Source organism: Haliotis rubra, unplaced genomic scaffold (assembly GCF_003918875.1).
Source record: "Haliotis rubra isolate DU_JTF1 unplaced genomic scaffold, ASM391887v1 Scf63, whole genome shotgun sequence".
In the NCBI taxonomy this organism is placed as follows: Eukaryota; Metazoa; Mollusca; class Gastropoda; order Lepetellida; family Haliotidae; genus Haliotis; species Haliotis rubra.
This window is the reverse complement of record NW_025767335.1, coordinates 2,319,331-2,343,949: the sequence shown is the minus strand read 5'-3', so window position 1 is coordinate 2,343,949 and position 24,619 is coordinate 2,319,331. Positions and strand designations below refer to the sequence as shown.

The window sequence follows — 24,619 nt, the reverse complement described above, 5'->3', positions numbered from 1 at the left end:
CCTATGGCAGATGGTGGAAACATGAATGTGTAAATACACTTTAGACCCATGTGTCAAAACCTGTGTCACCATGTGCAAGTGGCTTCAAATCAGTGTGCGAAATAGTTTCCAAATTTTGCTACCCCGTCGGGATAGCTATGAATGAAAGTTACTAGCCCACAAAATAATTAGCTTGCCAAAATTTGAATGTAGACACGGTTTCATCATTAAGCTGCTAGTATGATTTTTATCAGGCCATAGTGTGGCATGTTTTAAAAGTTTGTTAGAACTTAACACGTTTTCAGAGAGTAATATATTTACAAAATGACCACATGAAATTTCACTGGCCAGTTGGACTGTGAAGATTTACTGGCCCGACTGATTTTTACTAGCCAAGGGTTAGCGGACCAGTGGCTATTTCGCACACTGCTTCAAATGCGCCTCGACCCGTGAAGATCTAGGTTAGAATTGGTCTTCAGTAAGCCATGCTTGTCATAAGAGGCGACTAACGGGATCGGCTGGTCAGGCTCGCTGACTTGGTTGATACATGTCATCTTATCATGTTCATGCTGTTGATCACTGGATTGTCTGGTCCAGACTTGATTATTTAGACCGCCACCATATAGCTGGAATATTGCTGAATGCAGTGTACAACTGAACTCACTCACTCACTGGTTGGGCAACATATAAAGCTGTATTTGAGCAGCTACTAGAAAGGTGGATAAGTGCAGTATAGGAATCGATGGTAATAAATAAATATCTTACGCCTGTGTTATAGGTGTACGGATGTTGGATGGTGAGGTATACGATGCTGTTGAGGCAACATCACTGAGCTTCAACAACACCTACATTGACATCTACTCCGCCAGCTGGGGCCCTGATGACGATGGCCGAGTTGTTGATGGGCCTGGACCGCTTGCCAAGAAAGCATTTTCAGAAGGCATAGTAAAGGTAGAGAAATAGGTCATTCAGAGGAAGAACTCTTTCCAGTCATTTGTCTCCTTTCTTTAAACCAAGCTTACATTTTTTCTTTGTACACAATGAATAATTTACATTGGTATGCACTACATTCCTCCATCATCTGAGAATGTGTACTGATGCTTTGAAGGTTGTTTCAGTGTTGAACTAACAAATTTAAATTCTTCAAAGGTATTTAGAAGTTGGTGTAATGATACAAGACAAATCTTATGGATAACGACTTCTTCATTTGTTTCTCATGACATTTCTGGGCTATTTCTTTCCCCTTCTTCAGATGGATGAACCATGACCGTCGTGAGAAACAAAAACAGAAGTCGTTATCCATATGATTTGTCTTATAACAAATTTACATACAATCTGTTTTCAGCAAAAGCGAAACCAGTGAGTGCAATAAATCCAGAGGCACTCTAAAAATATTTTGAATGAATGACGAATTCTTTCATCAGATATCAGTCCAGATACGGTCTGGCTACATCAGTTAGGTTGATGTAACCCAATTCCATGCATGGTTTATAGGGCCGAGGCGGGAAAGGATCCATCTTTGTGTGGGCATCTGGTAATGGTGGCAGTGCGCAGGACTCCTGCAACTGTGACGGGTACACCAACAGTATCTACACCCTCTCCATCAGCAGCACCTCAGAGAAGGGGACGAAGCCATGGTATCTAGAGGAGTGCAGCTCCACCCTTGCCACCACCTACAGCAGTGGTGCTTACAATGAGAAACAGATCGTGAGTTACCTCAAGCACCTCTAGTCGATAAACAACAAGCTACGTATCTTCTGTATGTTACATCTCCATTCTGTAAGAATTGCCTTCGAACCAACCATCACTGTAGCTTTAATTGTACAACACAGAACATGGCAACCCAAACAAATGACTCCTGACTGAAAGAAAGTCTGATAGGTCAAGCTATTCGAGAGAATGGGTCCCGGTTATTTATCAATAGAGAATGGTGGTATGGGTACATAGAGGATGGTAGTTGGGGAATTAGCATTTATAGAGGAGGAATGGTGGTATGGGTATATAGAGGATGGTAGTTGGAAGAATTAGCATTTATAGAGGAGGAATGGTGGTATGGGTATATAGAGGATGGTAGTTGGAGGAATTAGCATTTATAGAGGAGGAATGGTGGTGGTAGACTTTAAGAAATCCTTTCAAGATGAACATATTTTGCAAGACTGAAGTAGGTATTCAACTTTAAGATAATTTAATTTGTTCAAGAGCATAAAGAAATGTTATATGTCAGTTATGTCATTGCAATGTTGAAATCATGTTTTTGCTCTTGCATTGTCAGTTTGTGATATGAACAATGACAAATGAATCAGTGTAATTTGATACTGATTCAACTATCAGCATGCAGAATTGCTAAAATGAATATGTGGGCAGATGTTTTAGTTTTCATGAAATGTTGACCTTCATTTTACAATATGCAAAGGACGTCAATACAAAACAAACAAGACTTTTGATTTTCCCTTGTGCAATATTGTGAGACTCTAGTAGCTGACTCATCCACTGTTTCTTGTTTCATCTTGACTACTGACAGACAACAGTAGATCTCCATGACAGGTGCACCAGTTCCCACACAGGAACGTCTGCCTCCGCACCCCTTGCTGCCGGGATTGTTGCTCTGACTCTCGAGGCAAAGTAAGTTCACAGCTTGCACCTTCGGTCACACAATACACCTCAAGTCAAACAGTGCACCCTGAATCACACCATGTGTCCCCAGTCACACCTTGTGTTGTATTTGGGGTGGGAGGGGGTTGGAGTAGCCCTGTGGATAAAGCTTTAGCTCTTCACACCAAAGGCCCGGGATCGGCATAGGGACAATGTATGAATCTCATTCTTGGTGTCCCCTGCCTTGATATTGCTTGAATATTTCTAAAAGCGACGTGAAACCATACCCACTCAAGGACTCACTCTAGATGTTCTGGAGGCGGTGGTCTAGCCCTGTGGTGAAAGTGTTCGCTCTTCACACCGAAGACCCGGGTTTGATTCCTCACATGGGTACAATGTGTGAAGCCCATTCATGCCGTTCTCTGCCATGATATTGCTGGAATATTGCTAAAAGCAGCGTAAAACTCCACTCACTGACTTGTTTTGTATTGTTTCAGCCCCAACTTGACGTGGAGGGATGTCCAGTATATCACGCTGATGGCTGCCACACCGGAGCCCTTTGTTGATGGACAGTGGGTTGTCAATGCCTTGAAGAGGAAAGGTAATAAGAGATTACTCTGGTTGGTATCTCACATACTGATTCCACTGTAAGTGTCGGTTTCCTATAAAGGCTTTTGTTTTCAACATTGAGTGATACATGCATTACATTAACATTTACAACATCTCTGAAAGTTTGTGGTGGACTATTGAATTACTGAAAATGTTAATATCTAGTAAAAAGTTTGGTTTGTGGGGTTTAGAGGTCTACAAAATCTACTGTTGACTGGATTTACAGTTCTAGATCAATGAAATAACTGCTCTCATAATGACATACCGTATATGACCGTCTATAAGACGACCCCATGGATAAGACTACCCCCAAACTTGACCCTTAAAATCAGTGTCAAAATGGTATGTTTCGTGCATAAGTCGATCCCCCGCGATGGGGTCCTAATCGCGGCAAACACAGACCACAGACAACTGGCAGTTAACAATAATTATAACTTTGGTCCACATTATTCAAAGAATTCACTGCCATATATATTGTGTCTACTCACAGATCGAAACGAAGTGTAGTTGACAGAAAATGCATAATATATTTTGCTTCTCTAAAAATCATATTTATTGTAGCAACAAACTGGCTTGCTTATTTTACCCCATTCAACAATCACAAACTGATTACCGCCTCTGTTTCCATTGATTGCTAGTTTACAGTAACATCGGTAAAAATGTGTGAATTTAAATGGCTTCCGTATTTTACCCCATTCCATGTGCTTACCACGTTCATGAGGGTCCGTATAACCTTAGTGTTGATTATATATATTTTACATAAAAACTTAATAAAATTACACAATGCTAGGATATATTTCTTTGGGTTAAATAATAGTATTCTGTATTATATTTTACTGACGACTGCGTCAGAATTCATCCCGTTATATTATTGTGCATGTTTTAACTTGTTCGCCGGGAAACGTGTGCACAGCTGATTGCTATTTCCGGCTCAGATACACACGGTAATCTTAATCCCTGCAAATAATACAATGCCCAGCAAAAACAACTTATAACTTAAAAGGTAAATAATCTTGTCTAGTGATGTTTAATTGCAAATTTGACGTCTCTACTGACAAAGTCGTCTTCTGTTGTTTGTTAACGCGGAGTGATACGATGTTGTTTTCTTACCCCTGGAAAAAAGTTTGACGAAAGCGTAACCCATGGATAAGACGACCCCCTTCTACAGACTGCTTTTTTTTGGTCCTCAAAATTCGGCTTATAGACGGTCATATACGGTATATATTCTTCAGTGGCTCTTATATTGCGTTTAACATTGGGTTGAGGGAAAATGCAATCAGTTTGACATAGTCAATAGATGTGTAGAACCATCATCTTTATCAAATCATTGTGCAACAGTATTTTCTAGACTAATACACCTCAGATAATGTCAACACAACAATATCAGTGTCATGATTTTTAGGTTGAATTTTTTTCTGTCCCCTCACCTAACTGTCTCTGTTGTCAGTGAGTCTGAGATATGGATATGGATTAATGGACGGAGCCAAGATGGTTGACCTTGCCCTTCAGTGGACCAACGTTCCGGAGCAGCATATCTGTGAAGTTCATTCCACACAGCAAAATGTGTTAGTACTACCTCTTGGCTTTATACAACTGTGAACATCTGAGTTATAACTTGTGTTCAGCATCCTTTCAGTTTGTAAGACAGTGACTCACAGGATTAGGTTGATAAATGTCATCATATCCCAACAGTGTAGTTTGATGTTGATGATGTCAATCATTGGAGTCTCTGGTCGTCACTCCATTATGAACAGAATGCTGTCATTCAGCTTGAAGATCGAGGGAAGAGATCAGTATTCAACATCAATACTTCCTTAAGTTGGAGGGACGGTGTGGTAGCCTAGTGGTAAAAGTGTTCGCTCATCATGCCAAAGGCTCAGGTTCAAGTTCAACTCTCCACATTGGCACAATGTGTGAAGCCCATTCCTGGTGTCCCCTGCCATTATATTGCTGGAATATTGCTAAAAGCGACATAAAACCCAGCTCACTCACTCACTCAAGTTGGAGTTGATCATTCACCTACAATGTACATACATGTTGATGTAAGAAATTTGTTTTGGAAATATCTAATCAGTACTAGTGGACAGGTTGGACCAAATTTTGGTAACCTTATTCCTGAGTAAGTCCCATGTTTAAGTCATACTAAGTGGTCTAATTTACAGAGATACATTTCTGAAAGTATTGGTGCATCTGACAGTTTACAACATCATCTGTTGTCCAATAAGTGAAAATTCCCTTCAGTTTACATCCAGCCATGATAGAATACAGTGCCTAGATTTTCGAAGCTCTCTTAAGCGCTAAGATAGTCGTAAGTTAATGTAAATGTATGGCACTTATGACTAACTTAGCGCGCTAAGAGAGCTTAGAAAATCTAGGCCCAGTACAACAGTTGCGAGCCCATGGGAGGTATGGTATGGGAGTTCTTATCCCTTCATCCCGAACTTCAGATGGTGGCAGGAGAACAATTTGTAATTGTGTAACTTTTGTTGATGGCCATTCTCTTGACTTGTAATGATAGTGTTTTGACTCTGATAACTTCATGGCTTTGCTTGATGTGGCTTTCTCTTGTTTTACAGAGCGTTATCAAGTTCAAAAGTAACATTAAGAATACGGACAGATGGATGTGGTGGTACTAATAGAGACGTGAAGTTTCTGGAGCACGTCCAGGCCAAAGTGTCACTGACCGCCCACCGCCGAGGGGACGTCAAGATATACCTCACCTCTCCCAGTGGGACAAGATCCACGCTTCTACCACGGCGTCCAAACGATTCAATGGGTGGAAACTTCAACAACTGGGCGTTTCTGTCTGTCCACTTCTGGGGAGAGGGGTCAGAAGGGGAGTGGACGCTGGAGATTGAGGACACTGGCACCTACGGGTCTGGGGGAGGTAGTTTGTCCCCCTACTCCTCTCTGCCCTACTTTGGGCACAACTATCGCTATAACGGCTTGTCTTTACTCCCTGTTACTGTGCTTGGTATGTTTTTTGTTGCTTTTATTTGTGCAATTATGCTTAATGCAAATTGTAAACCAAAAGTCACTGTGTTCTTTAATCTGATTGGTTGAAAAACATGATCAAATGGTATTTGATTCCCAGAAATTGCAAGACTAGCCACTGCGTATTAATATGTACAAATTCACACTTTTTTCGCCCTTGACTGCTGTAGCTGTACTTGATGTCATTGAGTGCAGGCAGAAAAATGCATGCGGACCTTTTGGTTTACTTTTGTGGTTACAGTGTTGATAAACATCATGTGTTCGTCAATTTCCGGGTCTCGTGTATTTGAATCACGTGAATATTTCATGAATTCCCATGCTTCAAATACTCAATAACACCCGGAAATTGGCCCAACACATGATGTTTATCTCCTAAATGTGTCAGATCACTTGATTTTGGGACTGTTCATTTATTAGAAGGGGGTCAGGGTGGTGGTGAGTGATGTGTCCCTGGTACACTAATGTACTGAAATTATTTCCCTAATGCTTGTTATATTTGGTGCCTCTCCCTGATCCCCTGTATAATAAATGACTGAGATAGGGCTGCTTGTAGATATATCTTGACTGATGAAACGAGAAACATCATCTTTAGTTGATTTATGTTTCAATCGTGGGACAGTTCTGCTATTTATTAAAAACAGCAATATATCTTAATCAACACCAAGTATTTTCATGTTGAACATGATCAATGTACGGACAGGTGAGACATGACTGATGTACAGACAGGTGAGACAAGGCTGATGTACAGATGGGACATGAGAGTTGTACAGACAGGTGAGACATGAGAGTTGTACAGACAGGTGAGACAGGACAAAAGTGCAGACAGGTGAGACATGAGAGTTGTACAGACAGGTGAGACAGGACAGAAGTGCAGACAGGTGAGACGGGACAGAAGTACAGACAGGTGAGACATGAGAGTTGTACAGACAGGTGAGACATGAGAGTTGTACAGACAGGTGAGACAGGACAGAAGTGCAGACAGGTGAGACAGGACAGATGTACAGACAGGTGAGACAGGACAGAAGTGCAGACAGGTGAGACAGGACAGAAGTGCAGACAGGTGAGACAGGACAGAAGTGCAGACAGGTGAGACAGGACAGAAGTGCAGACAGGTCAGATAGGACAGATGTACAGACAGGTGAGACATGAGAGTTGTACAGACAGGTGAGACAGGACAGAAGTGCAGACAAGTGAGACATGAGAGTTGTACAGACAGGTGAGACAGGACAGAAGTGCAGACAGGTGAGACATGAGAGTTGTACAGACAGGTGAGACAGGACAGATGTACAGACAGGTGAGACATGAGAGTTGTACAGACAGGTGAGACAGACAGAAGAGACAGGACAGATGTGCAGACGGGTGAGAGACAGGACAGATCCTGCGAACAGGTGAGACTGTACAGAAGTGCGAGGCAAGGTGAGACATGACTTTGAGATGACCATCAAATGTATTTGTTAAAATTTTCCTTATCCTGACTGTGCTCTTTTTGCTTGTCTTCTTCTTCTTAGAACATAGTGGAGACACTTGTATCACTTATTTGAAGCTCCCTTCAAAATAAAATCACTAATTGGAGAGACAGGACAGAAGTAGGGACAGACAGGTGAGACAGGACAGAGACAGACAGGTGAGACATGAGAGTTGTACAGACAGGTAGAAGTGCAGACAGGACAGAGAGTTGTACAGACAGGTGAGACAGGACAGATGTACAGTGACAGGTGAGACAGGACAGAAGTGCAGACAGGTGAGACAGGACAGATGTGGACAGGTGAGACAGGACAGAAGTGCAGACAGGACAGATGAGGACAGATGTACAGACAGGTGAGACATGAGAGGACAGAAGTGTACAGACAGGACAGAAGTGCAGACAGGACAGATGTACAGACAGGTGAGACATGAGAGTTGTACAGACAGGTGAGACAGGACAGATGTACAGACAGGTGAGACATGAGAGTTGTACAGACAGGTGAGACAGGACAGAAGTGCAGACAGGTGAGACAGGACAGAAGTACAGACAGGTGAGACAGGACAGATGTGCAGACAGGTGAGACAGGACAGAAGTGCAGACAGGTGAGACAGGACAGAAGTGCAGACAGGTGAGACATAACTTATACTGAAAGGTGAGACTGACAGGTGAGATTCATGTGTACGTCTGCTCACTTTGAGATGACCATCAAATGTATTTGTTAATATTGTCTTAACATCCCTAGTTGACTGGTATATATTTGTGTTGCTTACATTCGGTGTTTGCTGCTTTCTGCTGTGTGTTACAGCATTGCTTTTGTCTTGCTTCTCTCAATCTAGTAGTTAGAGTTGTCTTCCGTAGACCGTGTACCCATCTAGTTGCTTCTGCTTTGTGTGTGAGTTCCTGCTTTGACCTCCTATCATCTATCAGTGTCTAATGTGCTCTAACTGATCACGGTCAGGATACATATCACACCTAGATTCACCTTATTCACTTCAACATTATGTCAACAAATTCTTGTTGAAGTAATTCATTTATATGTAAATTCTTCTGTTAGATTGGATACATTGTTTTAAATATTTGAAAAATTTAAGTTAAACAGAAATTCCTTTGCTCATCTTTTGACATGTATTTTAAGGTCCAATAATTGACATTTTAGTTTTAGTCCTGGTGTCTGGGTCATCAGTTACAACAGGGATTAAGATGAGGATGCTGGCACACAATGGCCACTAAGATGTAAGGCACTGGGCAGGATGATGACCATAGCAGCAGATTAAGTGCTTTAAGCTGTTGCTGTACTCTCATTCTTTGGTACACAGGCACTCTACAGCAGTGGTCACTGGTCCTGCACGGTACGGCAACAGATCCAGTCCATCTCCGCCCCGAGGGCCCCCCGGAGCCAGCTTCATCCTCACCAGCACCATCCACAACTCCATCAACCGCAGCGTCCACACGGACTCCAGGCACTGGATCGACAACACCGGTAAGAGAGGGCAGATGCTGTCACCACCCCATGCCATTATCGGGTGATGCTTGTGATATCAACCACAGGTTTCACTTTATTATACTCATTCGACCTGACTGGAAGAATAGCGAGGGTCTGTGTTAATTAATAAAGAAACAAAGCTAGGGCCTCTGTCTGTAGATGTATACCCTGTGTGTGACTAGGTATGTACAATCAGCCTTTCACTGAATGTTTGAATTCCAAAAAACAGTGTGTAGCCTATTTTGCAGTTGTCATGCTTTTGTGAAGACTATATGGCTTCTTAAAGTTTTCTTCCCAGAAATGTCGCATCTGTTGCAATAAAGAAGTTGTTTATCCATAAAAAGTGTTCCTTTTCAAGACTATATGGCATTATAAAATATTGCGCTGTACCATTTCATCAACTTTTTCATTTCTGACTAAGCCTCTGTGTTACCTCACTGTGATTATATATCCTGTGTTTTACCTTCCCTCCTGCAGTATAAGTGTGACGAGCAGTGTGCCCTCAACTGCACCGGCCCCAGCCCAACACAGTGTTTACAGTGTGCTAATTTCAGGGTCACTGACACAGGGTAAGTCCAGTCTTTCACTCAAATTTGTCTTCTTGTCTTCAGATTCTTGTTACCCATGAAAATCTGGGTTAGATTTGTCTTCAGCAACCCATGCTTGTCATAAGAGGCGCCTAATGGGATCACGGTGGTCAGGCTCGCTGACTTAGGTGACACATGTCATCGTATTTCAATTGCGTAGGTCGATGCTCATGCTGTTGATCACTGGATTGTCTGGTGCAGACCTTGATTTTGCACAGACCAACACCATATAGCTGGAATATTGCTGAGTGCGGGGTAAAACTAAGCTCACTCAGACTCTGTTGGCTGATGTGGGCACATTTCTTGAAATATTTAGACCAAATTCAATTTTAAAAGTAGTATTTCAGTAGAAATCAGCTGTGATTTACTGAGCCTTTTTGTTGTCCCTGCAGTGAGTGTGTAGCAGAGTGTGAACCCATCGGCTACTACAAGGAACTGAACATGTGCCAACGCTGTCATCAGACATGCAGTACGTGCCGTGGGCCACTGATGTCGGACTGCATCACGTGTCGTGACGGACACTATCTCTTGATCACTTCCAAGGAGCATGTTTGTGTTGAAGAATGCTTTGATGGCTTCTACAAAAGTAAGTACAGTACTGATGGTACATCGATCACAGCCATAAATTCTCCTGTTAGCTGTCATCACACCTTAACATCTTTAAGAATTTCAACAGACTTCACAGGGCTCCAGATAAGGGCCGTATCGGCGTATGTACAGATAAAAAATATGCACGATACGGTAGGAAATAATTTAGAAAACGTAGCACATACGCACAGCAGTGCTGTACGTTCTGAATCATTTACAGACGTATTTATCTGAAAGAGTGTTGTTTTATTGTTTATTGACCAGTTTACACAAGAGTAGTAATGTTGTGGTGCATATATTAAACGAAACACAAGATTACTGATACGCCATTAAATTCCATTCAGTACTCAAAATGTACTCTTAAGTTTATACAGTACGCCTATATTGAAAAAATAAGGAGTACGTACTTCTGATGTTGAAAAATTATCTGGAGCCCTGCTTCATCTTCAATGCCAACTGAAGTCCGTTTGGGTTCAAATGGAAACGACAAATTATTAAATAACTCAAAATTGGGATAAGTACACAAAAGACACATGGTCCTGAAACCTCTGTACCCAACAGGATCTGAAATAACGTTTTTTGATCGATCATGGAAGAAGTTGTTTGAGAAACTATCATGTAATATTGTTCTATTTCCACGCTTCACACCGGGGGTGACAAACGGCTGATGGAACAGCGCCTGACAAGCGGGGGTCATCTCACCTGGCTGTGCCAAGTTGCACCTGAATGTGTGCTGGTGCTGTTCCACCAGCCATGTCTTATTTATGTTTTATCCCTATTTCAAGATATTTAATCATTCATCGTTCTCATATGAACCCAATCTCTGAACAAGTTATGAGGTTATTACTGCTTAATGCACCTGTGCTGAGGTGAGGTGAGATGAAATTGGGTTAAACGTCGTGCTTGAGAATATTTCGCTCAATATTGACCACGTGCATGCGTGTTTACGTGTATGTGCGGCTGTTTTTATAGTGCTAGCCCACTGAGATACCATGCCGCAGTGATGCATGAATACCCAACTCAGACACATTATACTGACTCTGAGCCGACCAGTCCTTGTTGTACCCATTAATGCCGAGCGTCAGGCAGGGACCAACAAGTACCATAGTTAAACGTCTTTTGGTATGACGCGGTCGGGGATCAAACCCGCGACCTTCCGCTTAATGGCGGACGCTCTAACCACTACTCCACGGAGGCAGTCGCACCTGTGCTGAAGTAAACAAACATCTATCGAACATGTTGAGTGTGTGTGTGTGAATGTACCTGTGTGGATATTTACAAACATATGTGCATGAGTGAGGGTGTGAGACTAGGAATGTGTGAGAAGGGTGTGTTTTGATATACATACATATTTTATTAAGTGTTTGTTCCGGAGCAAAATGGTATTTGTGTGAGACAGAAAAGATTCATTGATGAGTGTGCTCAGAATTTAAATGTAAGGCTGAATCTGAAGCAGTTTGTCAGATCGTTTTCATCTGCAATGTCTTACTTCACAGATGATGGTCAATGCCTAAGGTGCTCCAGAATGTGTGAGAAATGTGCTGATCTCTCCAACAAGTGCACTTCCTGTGTAGCTGGGAAGGAATTGTTGGGGGATAAGTGTGTTGACGTGGATGATCAACGTACACACAGACAACGTCCATCAAGCAAGATCTGGATGCCCGACTCGATACGCAGTGTCGTGGTGGTACTAGTGTCTATATGTGGAATCATGATTGTAATGATACTTGTTATTGCCGGATTCATATATGCCAAAACCAACCAGCGCGCCTTTGCTGGTCCTATTATAATTACAACAAATTACCTTGTAGTGATAAGGAATCCCTCATTGGCCTAACAAAAGACGATTTTGATAATGAGGATGAGCTGAGCTAGTTTCCTGTGATATAATTGTTGGCTATAATATATCTGTGCATAATTCCAAGAATGTCACCCAATACAGCAGAGAAGCTTGCTTCCATTTGCAGCAGTTTTTTTACATCTTCTGTTTTTTTGTATAACATGATAAATCTCAGGCTTTCATTTTGACACACCTTGTTTACCACGTTTGAAGATTAGGTACAGATATCACAAACTTGTCGGAAGATAGGTATTCCTTCTCAAAGAGGCTGAGTGTATGGGCACATGTCAGACTACAGTTACCATAAAGACAGTTTCATTATGGAAGACAGTAAGTCTTTCTTCACCTCATCATTCACTGATGAATCATTACGATTTTCAAGTTCTATTGGGGGGTAGCCTAGTGGTTAAAGCGTTCGCTCGTCACGTTGAAGACCCGGGTTCAATTCCCCACATGGGTACAATGTGTGAAGCCCATTTCTGGTGTCCCCCACCGTGATATTGCTGAAATTTTGCTAAAAGCGAGTAAATAGTCACTCATTCACTCACTCAAGCTCTAGTGTAAGCGTTGCTCTGTTCTGGCTGAGCTAGACAAATACATGGCAGCTGGTCCTCGTGTTATTTACTGCCCGGTGTATACGGTAACTGGATAAACTGTCTCTTATCTAAAAGAGTATTTCTTTAGCATCAAATTTGAGTTGATTATCAAAACTGGATTTTTTCCTGCAAAATATGTTCAATATTACATTATGCTACCAGAGTAACTGGTCATTTTTTGTCAGCGTGAAACAAACAAATCAATCTCACAAATGCTTTTCTCTTTGTTTATCTTGAAGTAGACTTATCTCTCAGTTGTAGTGTTACCTTCAAAAACTGTCATGGAACTAACAACAGTACAGAGATGTCATTTAATCTAGTGAATCAAAACAGATCCTCCTGTTTCAGCATTTGATCAAACTCGTTTCTTTGTTTCTTGGAATGTGTATGTATATATTACAAATGGAATAATCGTTTTCTATTTTTTTACATCCCACAAACACTAAAACTGATGCACAATGTAAAATAGATTTAATCAGTTATTGCTTGTTGCTATAGAAATTCCATGTTGGTTTAGACTTGAAATAATGTTTCTACAGCCATTCTGATTTTCAGAGTTTGTAAATAGCGTTAATCAGTGATCATATCAAACCTTCCACCCCCATATCAGTCAGTGTTGAGATCTTATTGATCTAGTCTCCAGGCTCCATGTGTAGCCTGTGATTCTAATCTACCCAAGAAATATAAATATATTGGGATATAAAGGTGTAGGCCCTGCTGCATTAGCCGCTGTTAAAGTATGTGAGTTGCAATCACTTTAGTGTTAAGATAGCTCTGTGCAACTGGGCCTTGTGAGAACAATGAGTAAGGAGAAGAATTGGGTTTTTTTCTAAAGCGAATCTTTTTTATTTTATCTTGACACAGTGTTGACTTAGACGTGTAATTGTGTGTTGAGATACTCAAAACAAGGACACATAAGATGGGCAGAGTTTTTCGGTAAATTGAGTTAAGTTACTTTTCCAATTTATACCATACCAATGTGTATAACTGTTTAACAAGTTTAATAATAAATGTGTTTTGGAACCTCAGTGGCTTCTAGAATTGACAATGACATTCTGCTCTTTCCTGTTCTCTTGGGTAAAACATTAAATTCAAATACAGAATATAGAAGTAGACAAAATCTAAAATATATTCAGTCAGTAATTTCTGTTTTTATTAGAAGAGGTTTTCAAATGTATTTCTCTGGTCACTTCAGTTCTTTTAACGGACAGAAATCCTTAATGCATAAAATGCTTGAATTTATTTAGAATTCAAAAATATTTTGATCAAAATTGAATGTGTTTCTGAGAAAATGAAAATTGTTACTGTTACTTGCAGCTGGCTTGAATCTGAATGTAAGCCTCTGATAAGGTCTAAGGAATTAGTCTGGCCTGGAATAAACTAAGGCATCAAGTTAAGATTTTGATTAATCCAAGGTTGCATTAGTAGTGCAGGGTTTGCTGTGGTAGGGAGCTCAAGAAGTCATGGGGAAAGTTGACAACTTTGTATTAATGAGTCGAGTGTACCTGTTGAGGCACTAACATCCCTTTGATTAGTGTTTTAGTTATGCCACAGTGTGCCAACTTATTGCTTGAGAAAGGCCCAAAGTGATGCATGACTTGATGTTTAGCACTGCTGAATTTATGACCACAAGGATAATACAGCGAAAACCAGAAGCCATAATCCTGGAAAATCTGGGATTCAATCAAATTGTTCCTTTACAATAAGGTTCATTTGTCATGGCAAGTGATCCTTCACTTCTTGTGAGCAGTATATTTGCGATTTTCTTTGCCCCGATGTCTGACTTTGCGAATCTTATGTATGATACACAATAGATACATTTGATGGCACTTAGCTCACAGTTCTATTCCCATTACAATATGAATTAGGCTTTCTTGACGATGAAGCTTAAACTGTAGTGTTCGACAGTGGCTGCAGATACTTGCCGTAGGTGAATGTTTCTTTTTACATGGTAGACATTTGACAAATGTGTTTGAGATATTTTCTGCTGCCGACATGCAATGTTAACCCGTTATGTTTTTGCAATGTATTAGATATTCATTATAATAATCTGCCCTTAAAAACGGTAACATGTCCAAAGGATATGTCATTTGTTTGTATTCACAGTATATGCCTGGTTTACACTTTCACAATAAGAATCTGCTAACTTTACACTTGTCTTATGAATATGATGCCATTGGTTTGTATTCACAGTATATCTCTGACTTACACACAAATCTGCCAACTTTAAACTTGTCCAGTGAATATGTTATAGGTTTAATTCACCCTATGTTGTGAATATATGTAATGTGTCTGTAGTCATGGCGATGGGGGACAGAATGGATGCAGGAACATGGTTGTCCTCATGGCAGTGATCTGTTGTTGGCTACTTTTGATCTTTCACTTTCTTTCAGAAGTTAAGTAAGACTGAGTCATTTTGTTGAAATTATTCAGATGTGTTATTTTGTCTTTTTGATATTGTTGCTTAATATTACCTGATCTCACCTGTTTAAACTGATTCCCCTGTGATACAGTTCCATTGTTATGTCTTGTTGCCAGGCAATAGCGCTACTGGTTACCCATGAAGAAAGTGCTCAATCTAACACTGTCCTGCAAAGCCAGTACCCAAACACTTTGCTTCAAGTCATGTCCGCAACACTGAATCAAAACAAATAGCTCCAGTATCACAACACACAATCCCAATACAACACACAATCCCTATACAACACACAAACCCCACTCAGCAACTCAAACCCCAATACAACACAGAACCCCACAACACAATGCAACCTACACCCAACACTAGGGCTGGGACAGGTAACCTGGTTACAGGTGGGTAATGAGTTGGACCCGGGTACCCATCTCAATACCCAGACCCGTTATGATCATGTGACTAATAGATTAAACAATGTAATATGTTATTCTTTCATTATTTAAAGCTTGTATTTTCTTTGAAGATTTAGACATAATTTACACAATAACTTCTTTTGAATATGGTTAAGATTTAAGAAAAAACGCAAACTTTTAGCCTCTGAGCTGAAGAATATGTTGACATTTCTTGCAAATTTTTATGTCAGGAATTAATATAACGGGTATCCAGGTAGGGATGTAGGGGATAGTGTACCCGGGTAGAAAATATGGACCCGTCCCAGCCCTACCCAAAACACCTGACACCAGTGGCACCTTCCCATGTCAACTGCTCATTACCAGAACCTCTGCAGTAGCTGCTGACATGTTAAACGTGGCAGAGCCTTATACCGTGTGTCAGTTGAAGTACTGGTCAGATGACAAGACTTTCCAACCTAGATGCAGAATTTACAACTTAGAAGTGTCAGATATAGATTTCGTTTCTGTAAATTTCATAGAAATATGTGAGTGAGCTTGATGTTTTTGATTTAAAAAATCAGAAAATGTTGGTTCTTGGGATTGACATGTAATTGATGTATATATATACCTACAACACATTATTTCCAATATGTCAGTAAATGTTGCTGGTTTGAGTGCTTTCAAACAAGCCTTTCCTCAGCAGTGGATTTGAACCAATCAAAGTACAAACCTTTGTATTGTCACCGCAGAATGTGAAATATATTAGTATCCCTATCTGAAGTTGAGTGATATATTTACATGTGTTATCTGCTGGTTATCAATGAATGTGAATGTGATAACATTGATTCTTCATCAATCTGTGCTAACATGGTGGTTATGGAGAGCGAGGTGTTTGTTGTACAAACATAGGTTAGAATATGTCCTTTTTATGCTTGTTAGAATTTCATGGGGATTGTTGGGCCACAACAGTCAATAGAATTTCACTGACAAATTTAAGTTTGTTAATTCCATGTCCGAGGGTGGGCAAACAGGGAATGACTGGCCACTGGAGCACTCGGGTTGTTCCAGACTGGGGAGGTCTATGTCTTATGATGGCAAGGAGAGTGCACACATTCTTGACATTGGTCTGCCGAATTGTAGCAGGTTGATCTGTCCCTCCCTCATCCAGATGACATTGGATGTCAGGCAGTATAGCTGTAATGTTGCTGATCTTGCTGAAGCTACCATCAGTGTCTCCCTCAGTCCAGATGACATTGGAGGTCAGGCAGTATAGCTGACATGTTGCTGAAGCCACCATCAGTCTTTCCTTCAGTCCAGATGATATTGGAGGTCAGGCAGTATGGCTGAAATATTGCTGAAGCCACCATCAGTCTCTCCCTCAGTCCAGATGACATTGGAGGTCAGGCAGTATAGCTGACATGTTGCTGAAGCCACCATCAGTCTCTCCCTCAGTCCAGATGACATTGGAGGTCAGGCAGTATAGCTGACATGTTGCTGAAGCCACCATCAGTCTCTCCCTCAGTCCAGATGACATTGGAGGTCAGGCAGTATAGCTGACATGTTGCTGAAGCCACCATCAGTCTCTCCCTCAGTCCAGATGACATTGGAGGTCAGGCAGTATAGCTGACATGTTGCTGAAGCCACCATCAGTCTCTCCCTCAGTCCAGATGACATTGGACGTCAGGCAGTATAGCTGACATGTTGCTGAAGCCATCATAGTCTTTCCCTGTCTTATAGAACAACACGTTCAGAGGGAAATGATTTAATCTAATGTTATAAGTGTGCTGACATTTGGTACATCATCCATCTGTGTGTATGATGACTGATATTGATACTATAAATGATAGCATGGACCTGATTTCTTTGTGAACATGTTTCGAAGAAAAGGATTATACATCCATGTTATTTCACTAATTTGAACATGTTCAGAAATCCCTATTCAGAGCGATAAAAGTTCTTTATGCGAGCAATGCTATGTCTTTATGTGAGCATATCAGCTGAATAGTCGATCAGGACATATCACCTGATGTTCATTCTTCTACATTGTGGATCTACTTTGGAGAAGTGTTGCTGTTGAGAAGTTATTTGTGTCAATATTGGGAAACACAGTTTTCTATTTGAAATCAATTGAATATGTGAGTTATATTAGTAAGGCAGAAGATGTTGCAATGCCTTGACAAGAAGTATGGCAGTGGGTAAGAACGGACATTACAATGTCTTCTCAGTAGGCTTGTAAAGAGAGTGAAGACATAGGTGGATCCAGAGGGGGGGATGCAGGGATGCTCACACCCCTTTTGTCCTGGAAGTTTACTAAGTGACTCGAAAACGGGTGAAAATATCCAGACCCTGGAAGGGAATACATTGCCCTGACAGTGGGTGTTAGCAAGTTGAAGGGAGGACATTGCAATACCTTGGCAGGTTTGAAGGGGTTAATCTGTGAAAAACAACCTTATATTTTGATGCATTGTCATATATTATATATACATATATACATATATTTTCTTTATGATTAAAATGTCATTTAGTATGCAGTTTGTCTGTTGTTGTTTTAAACAGTTTGATCAGTTTAGACATATAATTTGGAAATTTCTGCAAACATTAAGTGTCTGTGGGTAAATATGTTTTGAAGCATTGTTTAACATTAAGAGTTGGACAAGTAGACCATAACATAACCTGAAATAATTTTAGATGATGGCAAAAACTTCACACGCGAAAGCACCCACGTCTACCCTCATACCATTGAGGGGGGTGGGATAGCCTAGTGGTTAAAGCGTTTGGCCTGTTACACCGGGCATTTGGCTGACAAGCAAACTTTCCCCCTAGCCATGTATACATAAATTCAACAAATATTAGATAATAAACAGCATGATAAGAGAGCAAGCAACCTGTGTATATTACATGTCATTTACCCATCAGATGTATGATTGAATGTTTACTTCTTATGGCGACATGATTTGGACAGATGAACTAATGCAATGTGTCTTCATAGGAATGGCGGCAGGAGCAGAATGGATTTAGAGATATATGCTGTTCAAACATGTATGCATTCAAATCACTACACCCAAGTCAGAGGTCGTCATATGAGCGAAATATTCTCAAGCACGAAGTTAACCCAATTTCCCTGCCCTCCCTCCCAAGTCAGAGGCAAAATGGACTGTTTGGCAAAAATGTGTACCAAAATATAAGTCAAAACTACTGTGGGTTTATAAGAGCAAGGGTGGGGAAGAAGTAGCCTAGCTATAGGCCAAAATCTCCCTCTTTTGAAACAAGAACAAGGGTGGGGTAGAAGTGTCCTAGCTAGACCAGAATCTCCCCCTTTTAATATAAAAGCAAGGGTGGGGAAGAAGTAGCCTAGCTAGGCCAGAATCTCCCCCTTTTGATATAAAAGCAAGGGTGGGGAAGAAGGGGCCAAGCTAGGCCAGAATCTCTCCCTTTTGATATAAAAGCAAGGGTGGGGAAGAAGTAACCTAGGTAGGCCAGAATCTCCCCCTTTTGATTAATAGCAAGGGTGGGGAAGAAGGGGCCAAGCTAAGCCAGAATCACTTTTCATATAAAAAAGAATAAAATATCCCAGTTCAAATTGGGGGGGAGTTTGGCTCCCGGATAAAGTTTGGCTTAGGCCAGAATCTCCCCGGGGAAAGTTTAGACCGGGGAAGAAATGGCCTGCTACACCGGGTTAGATTCCCCCACATGGATACAATGTGTGAAGCCCATTTCTGCTAGCGCCCGCCGTGATATTGCTGGAATATTGCTAAAAGCGGGGTAAAGCCATATTCACTCACTCATACCATCGAGGACCGCCTCCGTGGTGTAGTGGTTAGAGCAGAAGGTCGCGTCATACCAAAAGATGTTAAAATATGGTACTTGTTGGCCCCTGCCAGACGTTCGGCATCAATGGGTACAACAAGGACTGGTCGGCTTGGAGTATAATGTTTTCTGAGTGGTGTATTCATGCTTAACTGCGGCATGGTATCTCAGTGAGCTGGCTCTATAAAACCAGCTTCAGTCTAGGCTAGTACGATAAGCCTCACATTCACACGCATGCATGTCGTCATATGAGCGAAATATTCCTAAGTATGACGTTAAGCCCCATTTCACCCCACCTCATACCATCGAAATGATCCAGCCAAAGCTTTCACAACTCAACAGACGAACTTGTCGAAGTTCGTGATTTGTCGACTTGCAGTGGCAATGTACAGAGTAACCAGAAGTTTCAGAACTTATGACCATGCAGTGTCAGACCATAGTCAACCACTGGAGGGTAAGACTTCCGCCCGTATCCTCCCTAAATTTTAACAATGAGGAAGAATGTCTTTGAGTGGCATTTTAGAAGTTGGATATGTCTTTCAGTAAGTGGAAAGAGTTCCTACCGTTCCCCCCAACCCAAAACCTAACCCTAACTTAAATTTTGGACTTTTAGTCATTTTGTGAGTTCTCTAGTAATTGTTGTGTTAAGTCTTGTTAATAATTTTTAGTATATTTATAAATATTATTTGGGATGTGGGAACGGGAGGAACTCTTACCGGAAGGTTTTGTCACAAGTTTGTTCAAACGCAAATGACCTGCCTCAAAACATTATTTTGATAGGAATTTGGAAGCGACTCCATTCATTATCACCAGGTACACCTCGCGGCATGTTCCTTCGTCAAAACCCTATCCTTGAAATAATAGCAAACTGGAACCTTGTCGGTTTCTTCTAAATAGAATACCCTATTGACAAGATCTTTTCGTTCTGGGTCTTCTCTGTGTAACTTAACCAACTTCTCCCCTGTCCAGAACTGGTTCCTCAACAGTCAAAGTGTCAGAATCTTTAGTACTCTCCTTTGAAAAAAAATGAAAAAGTTGGAAGATCGAAAGAATAATCCATGCAAGTGCCAACCGAATCGCAGATGGGATCACTGCTTAGTATACGTACACTATTATGTAGGGGCGGTGGGGTAACCTACGGATTTAAGCGTTCACTCGTCAAGCCGAAGACCCGGGTTCGACTCCCCACATGGGCACAATGTGTGAAGCCCGTGATATTGCTGGAATATTGCTAAAAGCGGCGTAAAATCAAACTCACTCACTCTGTCACGGCACCATTACACATTATTATACATCATATAACTCACTCACTCACTATTCCATGAAAATTTTTACTACACACGCTTGTTGATTACTTGGCTGTTGTTTCATACACACGCGCATATTGAGTAGACCATAGTATTTCTACTTTACCGGAATATCGTAGAGATTTAGAGAATAACCAACGAGGTACGAGTGATTACAAATAGTGTTCACAGTGCCGAGCCTTGGCGAGGCACTGAACATTATTTTAACGAGGGCATATTTCCCGTAATCACTCGTACCTCGTTGGTTACACTATTTATTACCCATAATGTAATTTAAAAGGAAGAACCACGAAATAAAAACCACCCGGAGACAGGACTTGTGACCTGAAACAGCGGATTCGTATTCATGCGCGTATTAAACCTAACTTCTCCAGCGGTAATAACATAACTACGCTATGGAAATAGTACATCATAAAATCGCTTTAAAATACAACAAAATTATTATGCCTGGAGTAATTAATTAACATTCGTTAATATGATAAAAATGATCTTTTAAATATATCATTGAACTTAAGAAGAGCTAAACATTTATTCGATCAAGTCAGTGCGACGGAACATCGTTCATTCACGACTGACGTGTTTTCTAGTGACGGGTGACGGTGTAGTGTTGAAACACACTGTGGCAAAAACCGTCAATTTTGGGGAAAGTCAACGGTTAAAAGTTGGGAAATCTAAAAGACAACCATCCCACGAATACATCTAGAAAAAGTTTTCTGTCAAGAAACTCAACAAGTTTGAAGATTAAACAACATTTTGTTCTGTGGAAGGCGTGTTACACTCTCGACTACAGTAGTTCCAAGAAGGATAACTCTAGTCGGAATCCGAGTCTATGAAATGTGTCAATCTCTGCATCGGCTACTGGGACCAACCTCTCAGATTGATTAGGAATGCATGGATATAAAAAGTCATCTTGAAGAAAAACATTTAGCACTGATTCCGGTAAGAAAGGAGCTGTTTTCTGGTTCGATGGCATGGACGCCGTGTCCGACTTACTTGTTACAATTTTAGATAACATCTTTAGTCGGTATCTTGCTGTTTCTATTTCCCCGAATTCCGTTTCAACAACAAACAGGTTTTGTGAATTCAAGGGCTGTAAAATTCTTATCACTCTTCCTATTTGGTCACCGTCAACTTTAACTAGGTAAGTGACCTTGATCAGGGTTAGCCTAACGGCGGCCAAGTTTGTTTACAAACAATGCAAACGATTGTTTGGTGGTTTTTTTAAAGATTATATAATTTAAAAAGACTACTATTTATAACGCAGTTTTATTCCAAAATAATAACGTCTAATAAAAAGAATATTCATATTCTTTAACCTTAATGTTTTCTTTTTTTTCCTCGGAATGTGTGATTACATTACTTAATGTCAATTTATCAATGAATCGATGAAACTTTATGAATGAACGTAGTGTGTGAAAGTAGTTCCGGCATCCAATGAAAATGTACAAATATACGATCAACCAATCAACGTCGAGAATCACTAAATTGCACATTGTGCAAATATCAAAAAGATATTACACGGGATCTCCTCACCCGTATGGGTAATACATTATAATATATCTATATATACACATCGCACATCTTAACTGATTAAAACACAATCTGCTACTGTGCAGATGAACGACTTGCCTTGTATTGGAAATACATGTACAGAGTTGAGCCGATTCCCAGAAGACCTTCAAACTTCTCACTGCTGTGTAAGACTGCTTGACTGTTTCAGAGTTGAGTGACTAAAGTAGCAGTTCAACAACTGAGTTTAACCTGCGTGGCAGTTACGTAATCTGGACAAAAGGCTGGATTTTGCTATTGTAAGGTTAGTGTCCATGCATTGATTGATACGCTTTGCTCGAGAATCCTTCAGCTGTAAATCACAGGCCCTCATGTCTTTGCGAGGATTAAAGATTTTAAGAAAAATATAAAAAATTTGAGATGACCCTCGACTCGAAATTCTTCACAGTATAATACATTATGACAAGGCCGGACACCTCGGTGTACCCCACCCGCCTCCTTTGCCGATCGTTACGCCACCGTCGCATGCAATCGATTAAAACTTAATGTAAACATAATCATGGGTAATTGGCCTATTGATCACCACTCATGCCACCTACCAATTCTTTATCGTTATTTCTGCAAGTCGACTGAAACCCGATTTTGACTCTCAACTAAACGACCTTGACACAAATGGATGACGATCTGTCTGCACAAAACGGGGGTGTGGTCGAATCAAGCCCTCTACACCACCCTTCCCATGCCCCCTCTCAAACCCCACTGAAAACTTGGAATCATCTGGGTCGTTAGGTAAGGGCAACATGTGACTGTAATTTAGCCGCCCCCGAAAAGAGAATACTTTTTGTGTTTTGTGTATATTTCCACAGCCGCCATATACATGTAGCTGGATTATTGTTGAGTGCGGCGTTAAACAACAATCAATCAATCATTTTCACAGACTCGAAATCAGGAACTACCGAATGCTTAGATCTATGCTCATGATGGTGATCACTGGATTGTCTGGTCGAGACTCGATTATTTACAGACCGCCGCCACATAGCTGGAATATTGCCGAGTGCGGCGTAAAACTCAAGTCACTCACTTACTCACTCACTATCTCAAATCACATTGTCAAAACATTGTTGTTTAGCAGTAATGGATGTCTGTTCTTAGTATTTGTTTTCATTTGTTGTTTAACACCATGTTTAGCAGTATTCCAGCCGTATGATGGTGGCCTGTAGATAACTGATACTTGACCAGACAGATTTAAAAGTGACTGATATAGTGAGACTAGTCATGCTGTCCGTGATCGTTGACACAACTATGTCACTGAAGCCGCAGTGGCTGAGCGGGTTAGGCGGCTGATTTCGTGTGCTGGCGATTTGGTGGCTGGTGAGGTTAAATTGGGTTTAACTTCGTGCTTGAGAATATTTCTCTCATATGACGACGTGCATGCGTGTGTATGTGTATGTGCGGCTGCTTGTACTAGCCCAGACTGAAGCTGGTTTTATAGTGCTAGCCCACTGAAATAACATGCCGCAGTGAAGCATGAATACCCCACTCAGACACATTATACTGACTCCAACCCGACAAGTCCTTGTTGTCCCATTAATGCCGAGCGCCAGGCAGGGACCAACAAGCACCATATTTTAACGTCTTTTGGTATGACGCGGTCGGGGATCGAACCCGCGACCTTCCGCTCTCCGGGCGGACGCTCTAACCACTACACCACGGAGGCGGTTCCGATTTGGTGGCTGACTCTGAGGGTGTGGGTTCGAATCCCGGATGGGACTCAACCCCAAAAAGTACTAGAATATGTACGTTGCTAAGAAAGCCGAATCCCAAATATAACATATGTTGTATGTCACTGAAGGTGACCACCTTACCATGTCGTGTTTCGGATAGACATGGCAAGGGAGACTTTGACAAATCTTGGTTAAACCCTCAGAAACAGGTAGAAAGTGTGTAGACAAACCTATGACCACAATCAGTCAAATCTTGTTTTCGAACTCATGACACACCAAACGATATTCAATATTACATATTGAATTTCAACACTCTAGGTTGCTCTCTGTTCATGAACAGGTTGAGGATACAATCATGTCAATTGTCTGGGTATTCAACTCTCAGCCCAAGCACTGCCATAAACATGAACTTGTCCTTGCCACAGAATAGGCAAAGCCTTGTCTGAGTCAGGATATGAGATATCCAGTACGAGGGTAGGTCCCCAGGTTTTGAGCCTGGGCTGCATTGATGATATTTGCTAATCACTTTTCAACGTAATCCACACACCTGTGTCAAGAAACCTTTATCATACTGCAGGTGAATGGTTTTCACCTTTATTTTGAAATACTAATATTTCCAATTGTCTTAAAGATATCTCCAATAGAGATAATTATAGGCACCTAGTCGTTATCACACACAGCCAGCGATCTAATCCACAGGCCCTCCCTCGTGTTTGCGAGGATTAAAGATTAAA

The 24,619-nt window shown here is 41.1% G+C and overlaps 1 protein-coding gene across 1 annotated transcript in view; it reads left to right on the top strand.

Moving 5' to 3' along the window:
* Window positions 1-12,415, top strand: part of LOC124256535 (furin-like protease kpc-1) — a 69,248-nt gene extending 56,833 nt beyond the window's left edge. The window contains exons 7-16 of the mRNA XM_046690522.1: window positions 758-930; window positions 1,474-1,686; window positions 2,501-2,601; window positions 3,069-3,172; window positions 4,628-4,745; window positions 5,757-6,067; window positions 8,956-9,119; window positions 9,600-9,691; window positions 10,102-10,295; window positions 11,794-12,415. Of these exons, the coding sequence (XP_046546478.1) occupies window positions 758-930; window positions 1,474-1,686; window positions 2,501-2,601; window positions 3,069-3,172; window positions 4,628-4,745; window positions 5,757-6,067; window positions 8,956-9,119; window positions 9,600-9,691; window positions 10,102-10,295; window positions 11,794-12,134 (1,811 nt within the window). The 3' untranslated portion in view covers window positions 12,135-12,415. The remainder of the gene's footprint in view (window positions 1-757; window positions 931-1,473; window positions 1,687-2,500; window positions 2,602-3,068; window positions 3,173-4,627; window positions 4,746-5,756; window positions 6,068-8,955; window positions 9,120-9,599; window positions 9,692-10,101; window positions 10,296-11,793) is intronic.
* Window positions 12,416-24,619: the final 12,204 nt, after the last annotated feature.